General features: G+C 42.7%; 1 protein-coding gene across 9 annotated transcripts in view; it reads right to left on the reverse strand.

The window, feature by feature from the left end:
- Positions 1–23,154, reverse strand: part of PCNX2 (pecanex 2) — a 288,254-nt gene that overhangs the window by 189,477 nt on the left and 75,623 nt on the right. For 8 of the 9 annotated variants that reach the window (XM_057737510.1, XM_057737504.1, XM_057737503.1 and 5 more), the window contains 3 exons: positions 14,958–15,129; positions 7,103–7,213; positions 5,648–5,739 (listed from right to left, as the gene is read on the reverse strand). The exons of the other annotated variant lie outside the window; for it this stretch is intronic. In XM_057737510.1, the coding sequence (XP_057593493.1) occupies positions 5,648–5,739; positions 7,103–7,213; positions 14,958–15,129 (375 nt within the window). The remainder of the gene's footprint in view (positions 1–5,647; positions 5,740–7,102; positions 7,214–14,957; positions 15,130–23,154) is intronic. 9 annotated transcript variants of the gene reach the window in all.

The following is a 23,154-nucleotide window of genomic DNA, read 5'->3' on the forward strand; positions in this document are numbered from 1 at the left end:
AAAAAAACAATAAATAGACTGGGTGGCTTAAGCAACAGACATTCATTTCTCACAGTTCTGAAGGCTGGAAGTCAGAGATTATGTTGCCAGCATGGCCAGGTGCTAGTGAAGGTTCTCTGGCTTGCAGACAGCTGCATTTCTTCTCTGTCTTCACATGGCAGAGAGAGAGAGACCTCTGGTGTCCTGTCTCTTCTTATAAGGGCACTAATCCCATCATGAGGACCCCACCCTCAGGAACTCATCTAAACCTATTTTCCAAAGGCCCTATCTCCAAATATCATCACATTGGGGATTAGGGTTTTGGACATATGAATCTGGGGGAGACAGTTCAGTCTATAACAGTTCCTAAGAAGTCAGGTGTAATTCTTATTTCTTCCTCTATAGGTAAAGTGTTATTATCCTCTGGTATCTTTCAAGATTTTTTCTTTATCTTTGATTTTCAGCAACTTGAATATAATATGCATAGGTGTAGGTTTTTTGGCATGTATCATGCTCGGTGTTCTCTGAGCTTCCCAGATATGTGATTTGGCATCTGATATTAATTTGGGGAAATTCTCAGTCATATTCTGTTCTACTCTTTCTTCTCCTCTGGTATTCCCATTACACATAAGTTATACCTCTTGTAATTGTCCCAAAGTTCTTGGATATTCTGGTTTTTTCAGTCCTTTTTCTCTCTGCTTTTCCATTTTCGAAGTTTCTATTGACGTATCCTTAAGCTCAGAAATTCTTCCCTCAGCAGTGTCCAGTCTACTCATAAGCCCTTCAGGGGCATTCTTCATTTCTGTTACAGTGTTTCTGATCACCAGCATTTCTTCTTGGCTCTTTCTTAGAATTTCCACCTCTCTACTTGCACGGCCCTTCTGTTCTTGCCTGCTGTGCACCTTATCCATTAGACCCCTTAGCATGCTAATCATAGCTGCTTTAAATTCCCAGTCTGATAATTCCAACATTCTGCCATATCTAAGTACGGTTCTGATGCTTGCTATTTCTCTTCAAACTGTGTTTTTTTGCCTTTTAGTATGCCTTGTAATTTTTTCTTGGTAGCCAGACATGATGTAAGAGGTAAAAGGACCTATGATAAACAGACCTTTAGTAATGCGGTATTAATGCATGAGGCGAGAGGTATTCTATAGTTCTGGGACTAGTTCTCTGTCTTTTGGAGACCCTGTGGCTCTGGACTGTGAACTTCACAAGTGCTTCTGAGTCCCACCCCCACCTCACGTGGAACAGAATGGCTAGAAAGGACTGGGCTGGAGTTAGGTATTTCCCTTTGCCCACATAGAAGGCTGGAGCCAAACTGGAGTTTAGTGTTTCCCTTCCTCCACATCAGTTAGGCTCTGAAAAAGTCCCAATAGCTTAGGCTCCAGTAAAATCTTGAGGCAGGCTTGGTTAACAAGCACAGAATGCTCTGGTATATTTCAAAATGGTTACTCTTCCCCTCTACCTGCTGAAGGCAGGAGGGGGTTTTTCTCCAATATTCACTGTAAGAACCTGGTTGAGCTTGTGAGAGTGAAATTCATAAAAATGTGGGGTCTTCCTGATGACTGGATTCACCTGGAGTTATTAACTCTCAAGACTGGTCCACACTGAGCCTTCAGCAATTTGTCAATCACAGTTCAGGTTTTCCCACTCTTGGTACTGCTTCCCATAGAGGTTTCTGCTCCTGGTTTCCTGTTCCACTAAGTTATGGTTCTCGGTATTTACCTGTCTCTCCAATTTTGGAGGCAGGAATTTGCCCTGCTGCCTCCCTTCTCTAATAGATCTAAGAAGAGATTTTTTTAAAAAATATTTAATTTATTTATTTTTGGCTGGGTTGGGTCTTCGTTGCTCACATGGGCTTTGTCTAGCTGTGGCGAGTGGGGGCTACTCTTTGTTGAGGTGCGCAGGCTTCTCATTGCGGTGGCTTCTCTGGTTGTGGAGAATGGGCTCTAGGCACTCGGGCTTCAGTAGTTGTGGCACATGGGCTCAGCAGTTGTGGCTCATGGGCTCTAGAGCACAGCTTCAGTAGTTGTGGTGCATGGGCTTAGCTGCTCTGTGGCATATGAGATCTTCCTGGACCAGGGATTGAACCCGTGTCCTCTGCATTGGCAGGCAGATTCCTAACCACTGCACCACCAGGGAAGTCCCTAAGAAGAACTTTCTGTTTTTTCAGTTAGTCATCTTTTCACTTACTCTTAGGATGTAGTAATAACTCCCAAACTGCTTGCATGCTGGACCAGAAACCAGAAACCAGTAACTAATCTTTTACAATGTTTCCAAGGTAGTTCAATAGGGAAAAGGTTAGTCTTTTCAACAATTGTGCTAGTGAATCTCAATCTTTACCTCATATCATACACAAAAATCAACACAAAATAGATCATAGATCTAAATGTAAGAGTTACAACTATAAAACTTTTAGGAAAAAAATATTTGTAACCTTGTGTTAGGTAAATATTTTTAGATAGAACATAAAAAGTACAAAACATAAAATAACTTATAAATTGAACTTCATTATAATTTAAAGCTTCTGTTCTTTGAAAATAATGTTAATGAAATGGAAATGCAAGCCACAAGCTGGAAAAAAATATATGTGCAATATATATTTGATCAAGAACTTATATCCGGAATTTGTAAAAAAAAAAAAAAAAAAGCTCATATCTTAATAATAAGAGCATACAATGCAATTTTTAAATGGGCAAAAGATTTTAACAGATTTTTCACCAATCGTTTTTCACAAAGCAAGCATATGAAAACATACTCGATAATAATTGTTATTAGAGAAATAAAAATTAAAACCACAGTTAGATACTAGCACGCACTAGAATGTCTGCTACTTTTAAAACCTGACAACATAAAGTGCTAGAAAGAATTTGGAGCGCTTGGAAATCTCAAAGATTGTAGAGGGAATGGAAACCAGTACTGACACTGTGAACAACAGTTTGGCAGTTTATTATAAAGTTATGTATACACACACACACACACACACACACACATATATACACATACATATGTATATATTATTCATAAATTTCAATAACTGGAAATAACCACAGAAACGCTACACAGCAATGAAAAAGAAAGAAACAACTGACACATGGTTGGATCTCAAAAGTACTGCACTGACTGAAACAAGTGCTCCAAAAGCTACATATTACATCATTCCATTTATGTGAAGTTCTAGAAAAAGCGAATCATAATGACAGAGAGCACATCAGTGGTTGCAGGCACCTGGGCCTGGGGAGGCGAATGAAGAAGAACATGGTGGTGGTGGAATTGCTCTACATCATGACTGTGACGGTGACAGTCATCAAAACTCATCTAATTGTACATTCAAAACTAGTGAATTTTATTGTACAAAGTTGATTTTTAAACGTTATAAGCGTAATATGGTGATATATATACACACATAGCTGATTCTCTTTGTTGTACAGTAAAAACTGGCACAACAGTGTAAAGCAATTATATTCCAATAAAGAGCTTAAACAAAAGTAATAAGCATTAAAAATCAGATCACTGGTGGTCAAAGCTTAGGGTAAGGAGAGGAGACAGACTACAAAAGGATACAAGGGGAATTTTGAGTTGGTGGAAATGTTCTATAACTTGATTGTGGCCTTGGTTCCAAGACGATATATATTTATCAAAACTTACCAAATTATATATATTAAAAACTTGAATTTTGCGGCACACATATGATATCTCAATGAACCAGACTTTCAAACAATTAATAAAAATAAATAAATATATACACAAACAAAGACTGGAACACAACAGAGCAAAATACAAAGGGTCCTGCAGGGAAAAGTTTGTGACCCCAAAATTTTACAGGTAGTCATTCTAACAAAGGGCAGTAGAAAGAGGTTTTTGCAAAATACCTAAATAGTTTCCCTGAATGAAATACCTGGGGTCCTGTGACTGAATAAAGGAATGTATTTCAAAAGAAAGAACCCAGAAACTCTGATTAATTATATAATTGTTCTACATGATGGTATAAATGTGGTAACAAACAGCCACCACAAGCATGTACATTACCACTGTGCATTAGAAAAAGGAGCCTTCTCCTCTCTCTTTTTTTAATGTAAAAAAGTATACATATATCCACAGGAAAAGGATGGAAGGAGTGAGGGAAGGAATTATGCCACTGATTACCCCAGAGAAATTCAACTGTGGCACACTGGAAGATAATATTACTGAATTCCTCTCTTCTACAAAGGGGAATAAACAATTATCTTTCTGCCACCAACACTGAGTTTAATACGATTTTAAGATAATCTTTTAAAAAGTTAGTTAATGGGACGTCCCTGGTGGCACAGCAGTTAAGAATCCACCTGCCAGCGCAGGGGACACGGATTCCGTCCCTGGTCTGGGAAGATCCCACATGTCACGGAGAAACTAAGCCCGTGTGCCACAACTACTGAGTCTGCATGCCACAATTGCTGAAGCCCACGCACCTAGAGCCCACTCACCACCACTAGAGAAAGCCCGTGCGTAGCAACAAAGACCCAATGCAGCCAATAAATACATTAATTAATTTAAAAAATAATAAAAAATTAATCAATGTCATAGGATATATATTTGAAACCATTTGAAGCATATTTTATTTACTCTTTTACATTTAATTTTTATGCTATCAAAGAGGTACTTGCGGTATAACACATTAAAGGCAGGGTGTCCATAAAGTCAAGAAATATGTATACTACCAATTAATTCCTTTTTTCTGATTGAAGATACCCTTGCACACATTATGTGTGTTGTTTTCAGACTTCATGGACCCTCTGCAGTTCTGCACGAGGAGATGAACAGCAGTGGTCCCCTGACCACACCGTCCATCTCCTTGCTTCAATTCCTGCTTCCCAAACGCAGGGACTTTCAGCTGTTTCTTCTTCACCTATTTACCTCCATATTTCCAAGTAACATGGCTGTTTTGTTATGTTTTGATTTTTTTTCAACTTCAGATATTATTTGCTGACTTTTTAACGTGCAAGACAGGATTAAGACCTCTCCAATGGGTGCATGCACACACACACACACTTCACCTCCCTCATTCTACCATTTCAGTTACAGCTCTTATTCAGATCATCAAAAATACAAAGTATTATTCACAGCTGAGCCATGCACGTACCACAGTTACATTGCTCTTCTGATACCACTTGCTGTCTTCCTAAAGTTAATGCTTATCTTGTTTTTTCATCATCTTAGGCTTCCCTTGCTGCCAGCCTGGGTTTTCACTTTCTCCATCTGGATAAATCTACGGTCCATCTGTTTTCTGCATTCTAAAATTTTTTGCTGTCACAGCCGTTCCTGTTCTCTGTCCGTAAGGCTTGATGCAATTGCATCTCGTCACCATCTTCTGAGTGGTATTTCAGAAGGACGCGTCAGCACGCGGGGGCCTGCCGACCCCGGTGTTGAGCAGAAGCCCCGCCCAGTGTTCCTAACTGACCGAGAATCGCAGACACCCGGCGTGGGGGCGTCAGCCCAGGTGGGCTTTGTGCCTCAGGGCAAACCGGGTATCTTAATGCATTTTCTAAACCACTGAGGCCTCACCTGCCAGGCCCTGTTACCCCTAATGTGCCTAGATCCCATTTCTCTTGTAACTGGAGGAGGTGTTTGTTTACTTAAAATACACTTAATTCAACGGATGTGGGAAGAAGGCGCCTGGCCTCGCACCTACCTTCACGGCGCTGAAGCAGAACACGTGCAGCACGGCCGCGGCGGACGCACTCCGGGCCACACTGTAAACAGCCGACAGCATCCCCGAAACGGCTAGAACACAAACGTCAAGAGTTCCCTTCTAGACTGGCGAGTCTCACGGTCAGTAAATGTTGTAAGACATGAAGTTTGTATGTAAATCAACCATACTCCAATAAAAATGCCTGTTGAAGGGGCAAAGAATCAATCCTCGGGGCAGTCAAAAAGCCCTGGGCGACTCCTGGTACAGGAAAGACACGGACCGTTAACTAAAAACGCAGGAGGACCGCAGGTAGAAAGAACTTTCGATGACATTCTGGGAAGACTGTGTGAACCAGTCGGTGTGGAGGTGGGAGACCTTGTTGCTTACAGTTGGAAGCTGCTGGCCCAGGGAAGATGAGGGATGGTGATTTCAATGGAAGAAAGGAGAGAGATGGAGATGAGGATGGAAATGAGGAGAGGAAGAGCGAGGGAGAAGAGAGGGGGAGGGGGAAGGGAGGGGAAGGAAGGGAGGGGAGACAGATGGGGATGGGGATGGAGATGGAGACAGAGACTGGGACAAAGGGAAATGGAAGATAGATAGATAGATAGATTAGATAGATAGATGATAGATAGACAGATAGGTAGATGATAGATTGACAGATAGATTAGATAGAGATAGATGATAGATATAGATAGATAGATAGATAGATAGATAGAGATAGATAGATAGACAGATAGATGATAGATAAAAAGAACAAGAAAGCACTGCTCATGTGTGTGTGTCTGTGTGTGTACAAGGAGGTGGTAACAGTAATTACCCTCTATGCTCAGGTGCTTTATGTACAGATTTCATGGACTCCTTACAGTGACCCTATGAGATCAGCATGTTAGTTTCCATTTAGAGAAGAGTAAACTTTAAAGGTAAGCCATCTGGGTAAAGTCTCCAAGTAAGCATTAGATGAAGCTCTATCCACCTTGGTTGGAATCTAAAGTACACACCAAATGAAAGGACACAGGTCACCTGTCTGTACAGGCCCACACACAACACACACTCACAGTGTCACACCCACATGCTCCCAGACTAACTCAGACATATATGTGCTCAAATACGCACAGTGCTCACCCTCACCTCCACTCACTCACGTTCACACACATTCACACATACTGATTTTCCAAAGAACAGTTAGAAGAGCCTTAAACCTAGTTCAAAGCTCATGGAATTCTATGCTTCCCTGTTTTCTGCTTGTGACAAGCTGGGTGGACCACGTTCAATTTGGGTGAATGAATAAATCTAGAAGGGCCGACCAGCAACCTGACCAACCCAAGCTGAAGTCTTTTAAGGCTCAGGAGGAAGAACACCTAACTGTCCAGACCTCATTCCATGCCTGAGGCTATTTAGCCCTTATCTGAACTTGAGACTCTTTTTTACAGGACAAATAGAAAGGAAACGACTTACCAGAACCTCCAAAAAACAGCATGTCAATTTGCTCCAAAAGATAAATGCAGAAAGTGTTGATCTGGGGGAAGAGCCCAAGGAGGGAAATTGCAGGGAAGCAATACAGAAACACTGAAAGTGAACACACAAAATTGACGGTAAGTTGTGCGGGAACTGGGGCCCAGGCTCCCGCAGCAATTGCAGCTCCCTCCCCACTTTCAGCCCAGCCCACCCCACCTCACCCAGGTCCTGGAGGCAATGTGGCCTCCTCTCCCCACCCACTGGAGGAGGCTGGAGGCTAAGCCGAACACAGGCCAGTGAAATTAACGGGAGGGGCCATGGAGGGAAAGGCTTGAGCAGGCACCTAGGGATGGTGGGTAGAGAGTAGGTTGGGCTTCAGTCTGCAAGACAGACTTGAACTTGGGGAAGATGAGATGGGAGAAAGAGGACCAGGAAAACTACAGGAGCATGCAAAACCCAAGGAGAGCCGTTTGGGGATCCCTTCCTGCAAGGCTCCTTGCTTTGTGCTACTGTCACCTCCAGAGCTTGAGTTGCTGTGTCTGTTCTGCTCTAAATACCCAGTGGAGGCTCAGAGTTCAGTCAGAACCCCAGACCCACAGAGGAGCAAGGGACAGTGGTGATGGACTAAGAAAGCCCACAACCGTGATGGTGCGACACTAAAGGGCCTGCTTCTCAGGTAGAGCAGGTGACCTGGGAGGTGAAGGGGGCCCTGCCTGAGGAGAGGAAGACTGCCAACTTCCCAAACCATAACAATGCAATTGGATGAAACATCCACACGTTATAATTCAGTTTTTCATAGAGATCATTTGTTCAGGGAAATAATGCGTAGTTGAGCTGCATTTTACAGCTATTTCCCCATCAATCTCTCTTTCTCAATTCTATTTAAGTTGGGTTTCATAGAAACACACAAACTCCCATTAGTGATGCCACAGGACATCTGTCTACCTTTCTGTCTCAGTTTATTGGGTGGAAAGTCAATGAAGTTTGATACTGGTAAACCTTAATAAAATCAAGGAAATTTGATTTGAAATCTAAGATGCCTAAACATGGAATTATGTCCAAACCTCATACATAAACTGCAGTGAACAGTGTGAGTAGGAAGGATGGGGACCATGTTTCAGGTGTTTATAAAAAAAATGGAAATACAAACGTTCCACGGTGAAATTGTAGGGATGAGAGTATCTGTCTGTCCCATTCTCTGGCTAATCGTGGGTTAACCCCACGACAGCAACATGGGACAAAACCCCACTATTACAATACCAAGAAACTGTTTCGGCAACAAGTAAAACTTTATGTAATGAACATGCCTAGGATGAACGAGCCTTTGCTTGGGATTGGAACCGTATTTGGACACACGTGGTGATTTTGTTATAATGTTGTCTGTGGCAAGATTTTAACTATATTGTGAAAACCTGAAGCATCTGTGAGTACTACCTTTCTCCATCACAGTCAGCAAGAACGGGTTGGGGGAGGAAAGGATTGGGAGTTTGGGATTAGCAGGGGCAAACTATTATATACAGGATGGATAAACAACAAGGTCCTACTGCAGAGCATAGGGAACTATATTCAATATCCTGTGACAAACCATATTGAAAAAGAATATGAAAAAGAATATATTGAGAGATTATGTACAACTGAGTCACTTTGCTGTACAGAAGAAATTAACATTGTAAATCAACTGTACTTCAATAAAATTTAAAAAAAAACAAAGTCTGCAATAAGACAAATGCAGATTTGCTAGTCATAACTATATAAGACAATTTTTTCTTTCAGTTTTTATAGGAAAGGAAAGATACAAAAAATAAATAGAAGCTTAATAGCAGGACATAAAGTTTTGAGCATTAATATTTTAATTCATATAATTTTAAGCAAACTGACTAGGTCTTCTTTTCTTAAGTTTGGGACTCAGCACCCAGCAATGAAGATTAGATGGTACACTGTAATCTTCACGGTCATTAGTCTACCTTCTCAAGTGCTGTGTGTGGCAAAAACTACAGAGAATAAAGAACTACAGGGAAAAGTATGGGTGTGAAATAATATAATAATGGCAGACAAATACTGGAAACTGTGCAGCAAAACATGGGTAAAGAAGTGTTGTCTATAAGAAGTACATTAGGCAATAAAACTCAAACTAATAAAGTGGAAAGAACTGAAACACGATGAATGATGGCAGGGGAAAAACAGAATGGTACGGAAGTCCTAACTGAAGATGCTCTGGCCAAGGCTGGCAGAGTAGAGCTGAATGACACAGCGGAGGAAGGACAGCAGTCAACGGGGAGCCCAGGATCTAGGTCTTCCCCAGGATAAAGTAGAGGAGAAAGCCTCTTGTCTTAAAAATCAGAGCCATGCAGGTGGAACAAGAGGAAGGTGGAGGCCACGTGAATGTCAGGGTGCAGTTCACGTGAACAAAAAGGCGTTAGTAGGATGACTAGAAAATCCCACTTGAAGTTGCCGAAGTGATTCTGTCCTTTTTTCCATAAGGAAAAAAATTCAAAAAGTCCCTGTGGTTGTTGGCAATTTTCCCTGTGAACAAAGACTTTTTTCTTAGCTTCCTGCTGAGAGGGTCTGTAATTTTCTCTCAGGTCTTCCCTACGTCTCATGTTCTCTAATAATTACCAGAAATGCAGAAACTTCTGGTACAGTTCCATTTCTTTTCAAGCACAATGTATAAATAAAAATATTGGAACTTGCTTCTTTCTCCTGTTAAACGTGAATAGTGGTACACGTTACTGTATTTGCAGGTTTGGGGGGATGTATGCAGAATCAAAGCAACATGGAAATAAAACCATGACTCTGAACTTGGTATGACTGTATACACCATGTGTCTCCTACATGCCGTATCTGTGTAGTAACATATTGTCCTGATGTGGATGAGTGGGGCCAAGAGACAAGTCTTTACACAAGACATGGAAATGTGAGTCTTGATGTGTAGATGAGGGTGGATCTATACCAGTCACTGGTTACAATATCTCCACTACCTCCAAGGGTTACATCCTTCAAGTGTAGGTAGGGGGTTACAGTCCTAAAGACTAAAATAAAACATCAAACTCTCACATCTAAAAAAGGACCACAGAGGCCATATGATAAGGAGCCCATCCAGTGCATAAAACCCCTCTACAAGTGACGGCTGTCTTATCTTGCCTGAGTTCTTCCCACATCAGGGAACTTCTCGCATCACTAGGCAACCCATGCCCCTACTGGATAGCTCTACACCAAACCATTTCACCAGTCTTCCAGTGACCTGTAATCCACATACTGTCCACTGGGACTAGTTATTACAGCTACACCAACAGAAAATAAAATCCCTCCCTCTTCGACCTGGCAGCCTTTTAACCACCTGCAGCCATCACGTGTGCCTCTAGGACCCGAGTACTTCTTCTCTAGGCTGGACACCTCCATTCCCTTGCCCCATCTGCAGACCCAGTGTAGCCCAAGTGGCCACATTCCTCAGGACACACTCCAGCTTTGTTACTGCTCCTCTTGAAATATGGTACTAGGAATGGAAGACCTCTTGGCTTTCTCATCCAGAGGATGATTACAAAGCCAGTTTCACTCATAGGCTTCTGCTGAAGTTATCCAAATGGAAAGTAATAAAAATTTCAGCCCAGAGGTCAGCAAAGGAAATGAGCACTAAGAAGGCCTTTCACCTTACTCCTGGAGAAAAAAAAAAAAAAAGGCTTTTTCCCTATAATGAAAGAGAAGTGATATTCTGAACCTATGTGAAAAATCATAAAAGGAAAATAAATTATGTAAGAATATCACCCTGTTTCTATTTCCTTAACTCACCCCTCAGCCTAAAAAAGTAACTAGTCCCACCAATGACTTTGTCTTCTCTCCTGTGCCAATTTTATCCCCTGGGTTCCTGTCTCTTGTCACTGTGCTTTCTCCTTCCTCTGTTGTTCTGTTATCTGATGTTCTCTTCTTGCATCACATGTGGCGAAGAGTTTCTCCATCCTTCCCACTGCCCAGTGGCCACCGGACTCATCTCCTACCCCTGTCTCGCATTCAACCCCCTCCTCCCTGGGAGGCAGAATAAGCAGCGGACACCAGATCTTTCTCCCTTCCTCCTCCTCTTCCTCTGCCACCTCTCTCCACTCTGACTGGTTGGTGGTCTGAGCAGAAACCAAGAGAGGCGGTGGGGAACAGAGATATCACCCATAAGGCACAACTCTAGGCACTATTTCACACACCCCAGCCTCAGACAGAGGGGGACCACTTCCTCAGCATGACAGGCACAAGAGCATCTTCGGACACATGATGGTAAACAACATCCCGTGTACTCAGTTCCTGTTTCTCCCTTGTCATTTCTCTTAAATGAATGGGTTGAAGTGTGTCCCTCCAAAAGATGCTAGAGTCCTAACCCCCAGTACCTGGGAATGGGACCCTATTTGGAGATGGGGTCTTTGCAGATAATCAAGTTAAGATGAGATCATTAGAGTGGGCTTTAATCTAATATGACTGATAACCTTATAAAAAGGGGAAATTTGAATACAGAGATGCACAAAGGGATGACCATGTAAAGAGACACAGGGAGAAGAAGGCCATCAACAGGCCAAGGAGAGAGGCCTGGAGCAGATCCTTCTCTTGTGCCTTCAGGGATGTTAGACCTCTGGCCCCCAGAACTAGGAGACATGCAATTCTGTTCTTCTGAGCAACCCGTTTGTGATACTTTGTTAGGAAACTAATACACTCCTTTTTTCTTCCTAATAACCTCTTATTTTCCCCTAAGTTTTTTCTTCTCTCCTTGCTAGTCTCTGAACCTACCAATGGCAGTGCTGTAAACCACTTAGATCCCTTGGTAGCTGAGGGACGGCGGCGAAGGGCTTCCACAAACAAGAATAAATGGCTTTGAACTGCCCTTCTTTTTCCTCATAAAGTCGGGAAAATTGTATAAGCCTCTCTTTCCTCAACTAAAGTCGTCGCATAATCTTTTCCTGTTTGGTACAAATTGGTATGTTTAACACCTTCATTTCGCAGGGGCTGCTATTGTTCTATTTTCCCACTTTTTTTTGACTCAATCATTTAGTCGGCTTGGTGGATTATCACTATTTTTACTTATCGCTGTTGACAAGTAGACAAAAATATGTATGAAGAAGGAGTTTTAATGAGAAAAAGGGAATTCCAGTGAAAAAGATAAGAAATGCCATATTCCCTACCCCATCTCCACTGCCTAATGAAACTGATTTGAAGAAAAGTAAAAAGCAAAGGTACATAGCCTAGCTTATTCTAGAACCCGGGTTACTGCTAAAAGTAAAGACTTAAGCTTTTACTAAGTACATTAAGATCTTACTTTGTGAGCTTTAATAACATTTAATTTCACATTCTAATGCCATGGGAATTTAATTTCACATTTGCTATGCCGAGACAACTACGTTTTTCCAAATGTACTGGCTTTTTCATAGCAGCAAATTAAAGAAAAACAGGAATGAGGGAGACATTCGTGTACAGAAAAATTATTTCTAAATGGAATATATGTCATGTTTTCCTTCTCCTGAATCTCTTTATACAAATCATCTGCAAAAGGTATTACTAAATCCCTACTTATGCTAAGGGCTGAGTTGAACAGTCCAAACACGACTATAAGCTTTTCCTGATGTATGAATGGGAAGTTTTCCAAGGTCCATCTGTCCAGTAATTTCTTTTGTACTTAAAGCAAACTTTGTGTTCATCCCTCCAACAAGTGTCTCCTTAGTGCCTGTACATCCCAGACACTACGCCAGGGGCTGGGGATTCCATGGTGAAGAGTATGAGCAGCGTGCAAGCTTGCGAGGGAGACAGATGTTAGTCACATGTCACGAAGGAAGCAGATGACTACAGGTTAAATGTTATGAAAAGGAGGGGTTGTGAGAGGATACAAGATGGGACCCATTTAAAGGAAATGAGCCATTACTGCCTATCACGGTATGTGTGCTGAGGGTGGGTGGGCAGCAGAGAAGGGCACAAGGACGAGGTGAGAAGGAGACAAGGGAGCGGGGGCTCCCGGCCAGGCTGCAAACCCTTGTGATCTCTAAGACATGGAAGCCTGTCAGCCCTAACCTGCACTCGAGATTCTCAGGCAAGGTGGCCAAGAGGTACCCAGGACTGAGTGTGGGGCAAGGATGGGGAATGGCAACGTTACGGCACAGAGAGATGTTTCTTGGGCACCTTCCAAAATTCTTTTATGCCCTCTCCCCCTCCACTCCCCAGATCCTCCCTTGACTGTAGACTCCAGACTCCAGCACTGCTGTTTGTAAAAAGAAGATGGCAGGACAGGACGGTCCTCCCAAGTGTGTGCAGTGGTGATGGGGCATCTCTGCCTACCCAGACTCTGACGCCTTCACTGCAGCTGACCTCAGGAGGAAGAAGGCTGAGCTAATGTACGGGAAGGTAAAAGTGACTGAAAGTCCTTCTCGGTGTGTGTGTGTGTGTGTGTGTGTGTGTGTTTCAGTAAACTTTCAAATAACTTAAAAAAGTAAAGTGAAAAATATTATACAGGGTAGAAGCAAATATCCCTGGGCATGAGGACATTGACTGTGACTCTAATCATTTTTTTCCCCACATGTTTCTGTTTCCTGTTAGAACTCAAAGAGTCTCTGAAATATGGTCCCAACCCTTTGGTATGCAAGAAACCCCTCAGCTCTTCACATGGTGTTGCAGGAAGTGACGTGCCGAGGATGCAGACAAAGGTGGGTTTGTGTGGTGGGCTGAGTGTAAGGGGAGTGAATGGTTTGTTACCAAAACAGTAGGAAGAGGGATGGAGAGGTGGCAGCCGGGAAAGAGAGTCAGAGGGTGGGAGGTCTACTCCAGCCTTCACCTATAAGAAGCACAAAGGTTTGTCACATCTGGGGGTCCTCCCGAGTCCCACTGGAGAGATTCAGAGAGTTGTCATGGGATCGGAGAATGATGATACAGGATCTATGGCTTTGACAATCTCCTCTTGAGTAAAATTTCTAGCTGGTAAGTAACAACAGATCCAGGGGGTGGTGTCTTTGGGAACTGTCCTTTACCAACTCATCTGGTCAATGTGGTCAGATAATCACAAGTTAGCAGGTGTGTAAACCTCTGGATGTCATCACAAGAATTCTCCGACTCCCTAGTGGGCAGTCAAGTCTTCAGAGCTGAGGGCCCACAAGGGGGCAGGCTCTTTGCATAATAAAGATAATAACAGCTAATATCCGGTTCAAGGCACTCTTCTATGTGTTGAAATATACTAACTCATCTAAAACTTGCAACAACCTCTGAGGTGTGTGCTATTTTGTCCCCATATTACAGCTGAATTTTGCTCAAGGTCGCACAACTAGTAAAGGAGCAGAGCTGGAATTCAAACAGCCAGCCACCTGGCTCCAAATCTGGGGCTCTACACCATTGTAATATGAAGGTCACTTGTTCAAATGGAGCATTTTACATCAAACACTGCCTAGACCTTAAGGCAAGCAAAGCACGCCAGTGGAAGGCTGGGTGACCGGCAAATCCAGGACTCCATCTGGACTGAGAACCATGTCCACTCACGCGTTACCAGAGCATCTGTGCTGTGCGGATGAGGCTGTGGCTGCCACCCTGATGGCAAAATCGTCCCCACCCTGGGGAGCCCACTGACACCCCACACCAGGCACCCCAGCCACTAGTCTTCAGATATTATGGTGCTGCAGCTTCCTGGTCGTGGATATCAGCATCCTTTAGAATAAGTCCATTGTTGGATGCTTGGGGCTCTGGCTCCCAGACAGTCTTCTGAAAGCATGCAAGCCAAGAGGAAAATGCACATCTTTTGATCCGATAATCAAGTAAGAAAATTTCTCAAATGAGGGATTCAGAAAATATCAGGGAGAAATACCCTCCCACCTCTACATTCTTTCCCGTAACCCCCAAATGAACTCACCTATTAAGAGGTCCCTAGCCGCTTGGAGGGACCCTGGAGAGAAGAGCTTCAGGCCATACACAGTGTAATTGGGAGGGTGCCTGGCTTTGGCCCCTATATCAAGAAGCAAAATAAGGCCACACAGCACACAAAAATAGATTGGTCTGCTATATGTTATGATTTGGTTGTGTCCCTAGAAAACAAACATAATTTCTGAATGGTACCTTTAATTTTGATTAAATGACAAAAGCCTCGTAGTCAATCATTTATACCATATTATACAACTTACACCACATAACACATTTGCCCCTCCACCACTATACTTCATACACACAAAACACCAAGAAAAGAAAACAACAACAAAATCCCTGATGCTTACTCTGTCAAAGAAGAATGAGAATACCAAAAAAAAAGTGTTATGCCTCTCAGACTCAACAAGATTTACCTGAAAATGTAATTACCAGCCCCGGATAAAATCTAGATTTAATCCAATGCTTCCCCCACAGTGAAACGTCCATTTGTGTTGTTCATTTCAAGTGCAAAACTAATTTAAACCACTATTTGCTCTACATGGTCTAACTTGAGCTCCATTATTAACAAGAAACAGAATTATAAGTTGTAGGCTTCAATTTCCTTATGTCTTACAAAGCAAGACAATACAGGTGCAAAGTTATACCTGCAAAGACTGCACAAAATGTTTTAGTCTAGCACAGTGGAATAATCCAGTGTTTAAACATTTGCTATTTATATGCATTTTCCTCTGAGGAAGACCAAAAACTTAACAGATTTCATCTTAGCCCTCAAAATCCTGTTATGAGGAGAGCGGACACATTTTTGATTCTTCTCCTGGAATGGAGAGAAAAATTAAGGGAAAGCTATAACATCAACTTTCCAGGGCAAAAGCCAATGAAGAATTTACATCTCACAAATCAATGTACAATTCATAAGGTTCCAAAAACCAACAAAAATGAATCAGGGAGAGAATATTCTTTGCAATTCATGAACTACTTTGAGCATAAGAAGTCAAGATGAAAGTGATACGAGTTTGGATATGAATTTTTAAAGTCTCTGCCTTGAACATATTACATTTAGAAATCCAATTTAAATTGCCACTGTTTCTATAATAGAAATAGTCCTATTCTGAGACCATCTTTTAATAGGAAGGAAAACACAGGCTGTCCATGGGGGCTGGCTATGTTTGGCCCTGAGTCCAGACTCAGTCTTAAAGGAATATTTGCACGCCTATGAAATTTCCTTTTGAATCCAACTAGGTCATGGATTAACGCGTAAGGGAATACTTCCTCTGCACTTAAAAAAAAAAATGAAACTAAAGCGTAAGCAAAATCTTAATGCATTTCTTATCAAGTGAATAGCAAAATAAATTGCTTGGTATAGACAGCCACTTAGTATACAAATACACAAGCATATGAGATCTTTCCTCAAACTGATACCATTTCAGAGATATAATTAAATAGCTACTTCCCACTTGCCCTGATTCTTTCTGGTACTAAAAGATTAAAAATACTTTTTCCAGGAATTGAAAGTCTGTGGCTTTACAATGAAACTGGGACATCTGCAGAGACATGGATGGACCTAGAGACTGTCATACAGAGTGAAGTGAGTCAGAAGGAGAAAAACAAATATCGTATATTAACACATATATGAGGACTATAGAAAAATGGTACAAATCAACCTGTTTGCAAGGCAGAAATAGAGACACAGATGTAGAGAACAAACATATGGACACCAAGTGGGGAAAGCCGGGAGGGTTGGGGGGGAATGAACTGGGAGATTGGGATACCAAATTGTACACTCTAAATATATGCAGTTTATTGTCTGTTAACTGTATCTCAATAAAAGTTCTTAAAAAACAAAAGAAAGTCTATGGCTTTGAACAAATTTAAGATAACATTGTGGATCGTCCAAGTCAAACTTTATTTATTGGGCATGGGAATGCTTTCTTTTTATCTGTACTGCCCTCACTGTCATGCTATCTTTTGGGTCCCCAAACCATTCTAAGCATGTCACTAATACACGGCATGGAAGTCACTTTTATTTGCCTTGATTCCTAAGAACACCTACTAATAAAGTGTCCCTGCTCTCCAGTTCCTTCTTTCACATAGGATTCAGTCATAAAAACTCCCAAGGATTGATTTTTTTTTTTCAATTGAAAAATTCCACTCACTCCCCCAGGTGAAGTCTGATCACAATCTTTTAAAACTTATCCAAGTATTTCCCACCTGTTTTTTAACCTAAAAATACCCTGGAGGAGCACTGCTGATTTCCACTGTGGGGCACCTTGTAGGCTGTTTCACAAAAGCTGGTCTCCAGGTACATCTGGGTCTTCCAGCAGCCCAAGTATACAATTTCACGGCCCGTGCTCTGGTTGTGGGGTAGGGAAAGGGTAAAGTAAGAGAATCTATCTAAACCTGCAGGTCCCCACTTGGGGAGCAGTGGTGATTGTGGCTAGGGGACCAGGCCATTCTAATTGTTCTCTTACCAAGAGAGTGGGCTAATCAGATGCTTTAAACTTGCTGTTGATAGATAGGTAGATAATAGGTAGGTAGCTAGCTAGGTAGGTAGATAAAGATAGATGGATAGGTAGATGATAGATAGATAGATAGATAGATAGATAGATAGATAGATAGATAGATAGATGATAGATAGATAGAGATGGATAGATAGAGAGACAGACAGGGAGACAGAGAGATAGGGTTTTTTACAAGGAAGATGGGCTGTCTGAACCCAGGGGTACTGGACCAAGGCTGTCAGCAACCAGGCCATGCCAGCCCCATCCCAACTCCGCCGTTACCCCTGCCAGCTCCAGGCTTCCTGCAGATGCGAATTCTCTGCTGTCTCAGCCCAGAGGGCAGAAAAGAGCTGCCTCACACCTACTGAGTCTGCACACACTCCTGTCTGGCTGCACTCAAAGGTCAGCTGTTTCTGACAAGCTGATGTAAAACAGCAACAGCTAACAATGATCCTGCTTTCCCATGCCCCAGGCACTGTTCTACCTACTTGAAATGCATCCACTTGAAGAAGTCCTACTATTATTCTCATTTTGTCAGGAGTAAACTGAGGCACAAAGAGGAAGACGTTTGCTCCAGGCTTCACAGACAGAAAACAGTGAGGCCGAGCCAAGACTTGGACCCAGCCGCCGGCTGCCTGGCCACTACCCGCTGGCTCCCAGAACCGACCCAGACGGTGCTTGCATCTGGCACTGGAGCCTTCCAGGCCCCACACTCAACCTCACTTGGCTCAAGTTCACTTGTAATCAACATTCTTTAAACACATAATGTGAATGTTACTCGCGTGAAGTAAATATAGAGTGTGGGGAAAAGCACGCGTGGTATCAATAGCTTTTCCTGGAAGGTGTTGACTCTTTCTGCAAGAATTCAGGAGGGCGAAAAGGGCTCCTACCGGGAGAGGGGGTAGGAAAATAACCGCCTGCTGCTCTGTCCAGCCCCTCTGAGACATCATGTCTACCTACGGGGAACTCTCTTCACTATAATAAGGATCTGCTGTTTTTGTAGCTTCTTAAGCTGGTGCGGGTGAATTTACTTACGCATCACTTTTTGGTGGCTGTTGATCAGTTCTGTTTCACTTAAGCTTTAGCAATTCACCTGTTTATTTAGAGTCATCCTCAACGCTTTTTTTAATTTAAGTATAGTTGATTTACAATATTGTGTTAGCTTCAGATGTACAGCAGAGTGATTTGTTTTGGGTTTGTTTGGTTTTTTTTCGCAGATTATATTCCATTATAGGTTATTATAAGTTATTCAGTATAGTTCTCTGTGCTATACAGTAAATCATTGTTTCTTATCTATTTTATGTATAGTAGTGTGTATATGTTAATCCCATCCTCCTAATTTATCCCTCTCTCTCTCTCTCTCTCTCTCCCCTTTGTAACCAGAAGTTTGCTTTCTATGGCTGTGAGTCTGTTTCTGATTTGTATATAGATTCATTTGTATGATTTTTTAGATTCCACATGTAAGTGATATCATCTAGCAATTTGTCTTTCTCTGTCTGACTTATTTACTAAGCATGTTATTCCCTAGGCCTATTCACATTGCTGCAAATGCCAACACTTCATTCTTTCTTATGCTGAGTAATATTCCATTGTTTATACACACCACATCTTTTTTTGTTTTAGCTCTTTATTGAAATATAATTGCTTTACACTCTTGTACCAGTTTTTGAGGTACACCAAAGTCAATCAGCTGTATTTACACCACATCTTCTTAATCCAATCATCTATTGATGGGCACTTGGGCTGCTTCCATGTCTTGGCTATTATAACAGTGCTACTATGAACACTGGGGTGCATGTATCTTTTCTAATTACAGTTTTTATTTTTTCCAGATGTATACCGAAAAATGTTTAACTATATACTTCAGTTCCCCTTGTGTGTGGAGCAACAGAAAGAGCCCTGGGGATGGGAACCCACTGCCCTAAGGAAGCTGAACACTGGTAAAACTCTAGCCAGCAAGAATTCCATGACTCGCACTTAGTGGCATACATATACAATGGAACATTGCTCAACCACACACCATGGATGGACCCAGAGATTATCATAAGAAGTGAACTAAGTCAGACAAATATATGATATCACTTTTATGTGGAATCTTAAAAAACATGATGCAAATGAACTTATTTACAAAACAGAAACAGACTCACAGACATAGAAAACAAAGGGGAAAGGCAGGGAGGGATAAATTAGGAGTTTGGGATTAACAGATACACACTACCATATGAAATAGATAACCTACAAGGACCTACTGTATAGCACGGGAAACAATACTCAATATCTTGTAATAACCTATGATGGAAAAGAATCTGAAAAGAGAATAGATATGTGTATGTATAACTGAATCACTGTTCTGTACGCCAGAAACTAACACAATATTGTAAATCAACTATACTTCAATTAAAAAATTTTTAAATAAATTAAAAAAATCATCCCTCTGATAAACAGTACCTTAACCAGGTGATCAAGGTCAACATCAAAAGTGGTAAGTCACGTTGATAGTACAGTAGAAAATGGCATTTTATCTCTGTGGTTTTCCTCCCCAAAATCCACAATCCTAGTCAAATCAACAGATGATCGCCAGATAAATCCCAACTGAGGGACAGTCTACAAAATCCCTGACCAACGCTCCTCAAAGCTGTCCAGGTCACCCAAAACAAGGAAAACCTAAGAAACTGTCAGAGCCCAGAGGAGTCTTAGGAGAGAGTATGACTAAATGTCATGTGGTACCCTGGACGGGATCCTCAAACAAACACACAAAAAGTACATTAGGTAAAAGCTAAGGAAATCGGAGTGCAATGTGGACTTCAGTTAATGATGTATCCATATTGGTTCAGTAGTTATGACAAATGCAACACACTGATGGAAGGGGTGAATAATCTGGGAGCTAGGTGTGGGCTTTGTAGAAACTGTACACTCAGCCCTCTGGATCCACAGAGCAGACGGAGAACGGAAAGAAACGTTTACAGAGGACTTAATATTCCAGGTCCTGCACTGGACACATTAGATAAAGTATCCAGCTCACTCATGACCACATCCAACTCAGGTTACAGTTATCCCTACTTCACTCACACAGAAACTGCCAGCATGTGTCAAGGGCTCCTGCACTGCCCGAGTCCATGCTGAGCCCTGGATGTTAACTGCTGAGCAATTATCTTGTTTAATCCCCTTACAATCCTACTTATTATTTCCTCTCTTACAGATGAAAAACCTGAGATTCAGAGAAGTCACTGGACCAAGATGCCATAGCTTGCACGTGGCGAGGCTGGATTCAAATCCCAAAACTTGCACGTTTCCAGTCACCTTGGGGCTTCTCAGGTGTGATCTGAGATCACCTCTGCCATCAGCACGGGGTGGGGGGGGGGGGGGGGGTATTTAAAATGCACGTTCCCAGGTGCTGCCCCAGCTGCCCCAACTCCGAATCCCAGTAGGTGCTGGGAGAGGCCCCGACTCTGGCTAAGTGCCAGCGATCCTCCTGGATTTTGCTTCCTGGGTTATCTATCATTAGCGGATTCTGTTGGTTAAACCAGTGTATAAATCTGTGTAAGCCAAGGAACAGCCTCACCACCTGTCACTAAACTGCCAGTCTCGGATCCTCAGATCCGTTCCAGGAGCCTCCCCCACCCTCAATTTTTAAGCTCTCCTGGAACTGCTTTCTTTTACAATCAGACACATTTCTTTCAGACCCCGGGGCCAATGGCACCATGTCGATTAGCAAGGCTGTATCAATTCCGCAACACTATCCGAAACACACAGAATGTTATGCAAAAAATTTTTTTTTTCACTTTGCTATCTTCTGGTTTTAACAACTTGCTCAACATTTGCCACCTCTGTGCTCCTGGAAGGAAACAGAGAAGAAATGTCAGTCAATCACTCCAAGAATTGACTGTATTAACAGCCACTGCCTGGGAATGAACAAAGTAACGTAGTTTGAAAAAGCACTTTGGTTCCTCCACAGCCCCTGATGAGTGATCCTGAACCAGGGCTGGTGGTAGGCTTGAGAGAACCCATCTCTCTACCAGACTGGGTTCATCTCTTGACCATCTCCTTTCTGAGGTTTTCTCATCTCTAAACAGTCAATCAGCCTCTAAACGCCTACAGGGCTCAGCCACATTGCAAGAGGAAATACTTTATAACGACCACATTTTCTTTCCTCACCAGAACAATCAGAGAAACGCCAACTCAAATCAGGGACTAATCTGCTTAGAAATCTGTGTAAGCAAATTAATTACTGCAATAAACAGTTTGATGTCTGACTGTGGCTTCCGTTGACAGTAAGAGAAGTCATTTCTTCCTATCTCACTATGACATGTTTGCTCAGATAAAGGAAGAGCAGCTGGATGTAGTCCTCCAGGAACTGGATCAATGTAGACAATACGACTCCAACTCAGAGCCGTGACCCGGGGGGCCTGCAAACAGTCATTACGAATCCACAGGGATTATGCAGCTGTACTTGCCGTCCTCCTCTCCTAGCACTATTCTTGAAAGTACACGCAGGAAATGAATGTTTAATAGCATAGAACACCCCTCCCCCAGGTCACCCAGAAAGACAGTGACCCAAGCGCCATCACTAGGAAGAGGGGCTTAGTCACTGCAGCAGGAGGACGGCAGTGTCGCCTCCAGGATGGGCTCGCACAAAACCTCCCAGGGCTGCACATCTCTACTCCCAACCACCTAACCCGGATCCCTGACAATAATCACAACAGTGCATCCGTGATACCCTAATTATGCTGCTTCTCCTCATCTTGACATTCAGACTCTGGGATAAAAGAAGATGTAGTATATGTAAACCAATTATCGGGAACAGAGGAATTTAACAAGACAGCCATGTATGCCAGGTGAGCGTCCAATTATAAGCTTTTCTTAATTACTGTGAGCTAAGCCTGAGCAATCACAGATTTAAAAGCAGTCCTAAATCCTGGGTATGAATCTTTTTTTAAAGCACAATAGAGGGAAGGTCAAGTTTTCTTTCTTTGACAGGGTTTTGGGGGGGGGGGCCACAGGAGCTCACCATAACAGAAGAAAGACGGTTGCTCAAGGAGCTGGGACATCCACCAGGCAGCGGTCTTGGTGCAAAGGCATGTGGCCGGGGTCCCGGCAGGGACAGCACCAGACCTGGACCCACAGCGCTGCAGGGGAAGGTGCAGTGGGGTCAGCGGGTGCTACATGTGCTTCCGAGCTCACGGGAGAATGCCCGAGCACCAAGAGATCGGTACTGGGGCGCCCAGAGTCTCGGTTATAAATGAGCCCCGGATAACGAGAGGAAAGGTAACAATATACTTGAAAATGTGAAAGAGGAAGAGATCAGCTTCAGGTAAAGAGAATAATGACTCATGCTAACAGAACTGACATTTCTAATAACAGCTACCATCTATTAAGCAGTTTCTGTATAGCAGGCACTGTTACTTGGATTACTGAATCTCCAAAGATATTTTTATTATCCTTATTTACACACAGGGAAGCTGAGGCCTGGAGAGTACACATCTTGTTCAGGGTCCAACGCTGAGACACAGGAACCAGAAAACGAGCACAGGCACCCTGACTGCAGAGTCCATCCCACTCACCATCTTTCTCGACACGAGTCCAGTGGGATAGACCAGGCCCTCCACACACTCGTGCTCCCCATTCGGTACCCTCCCCACGCCCATCCCCACTACGCTCTCAGATCTAGCCTGAACTTGGCCACCATGC

Source organism: Hippopotamus amphibius, chromosome 5 (genome assembly GCF_030028045.1).
Source record: "Hippopotamus amphibius kiboko isolate mHipAmp2 chromosome 5, mHipAmp2.hap2, whole genome shotgun sequence".
NCBI lineage: Eukaryota > Metazoa > Chordata > Mammalia > Artiodactyla > Hippopotamidae > Hippopotamus > Hippopotamus amphibius.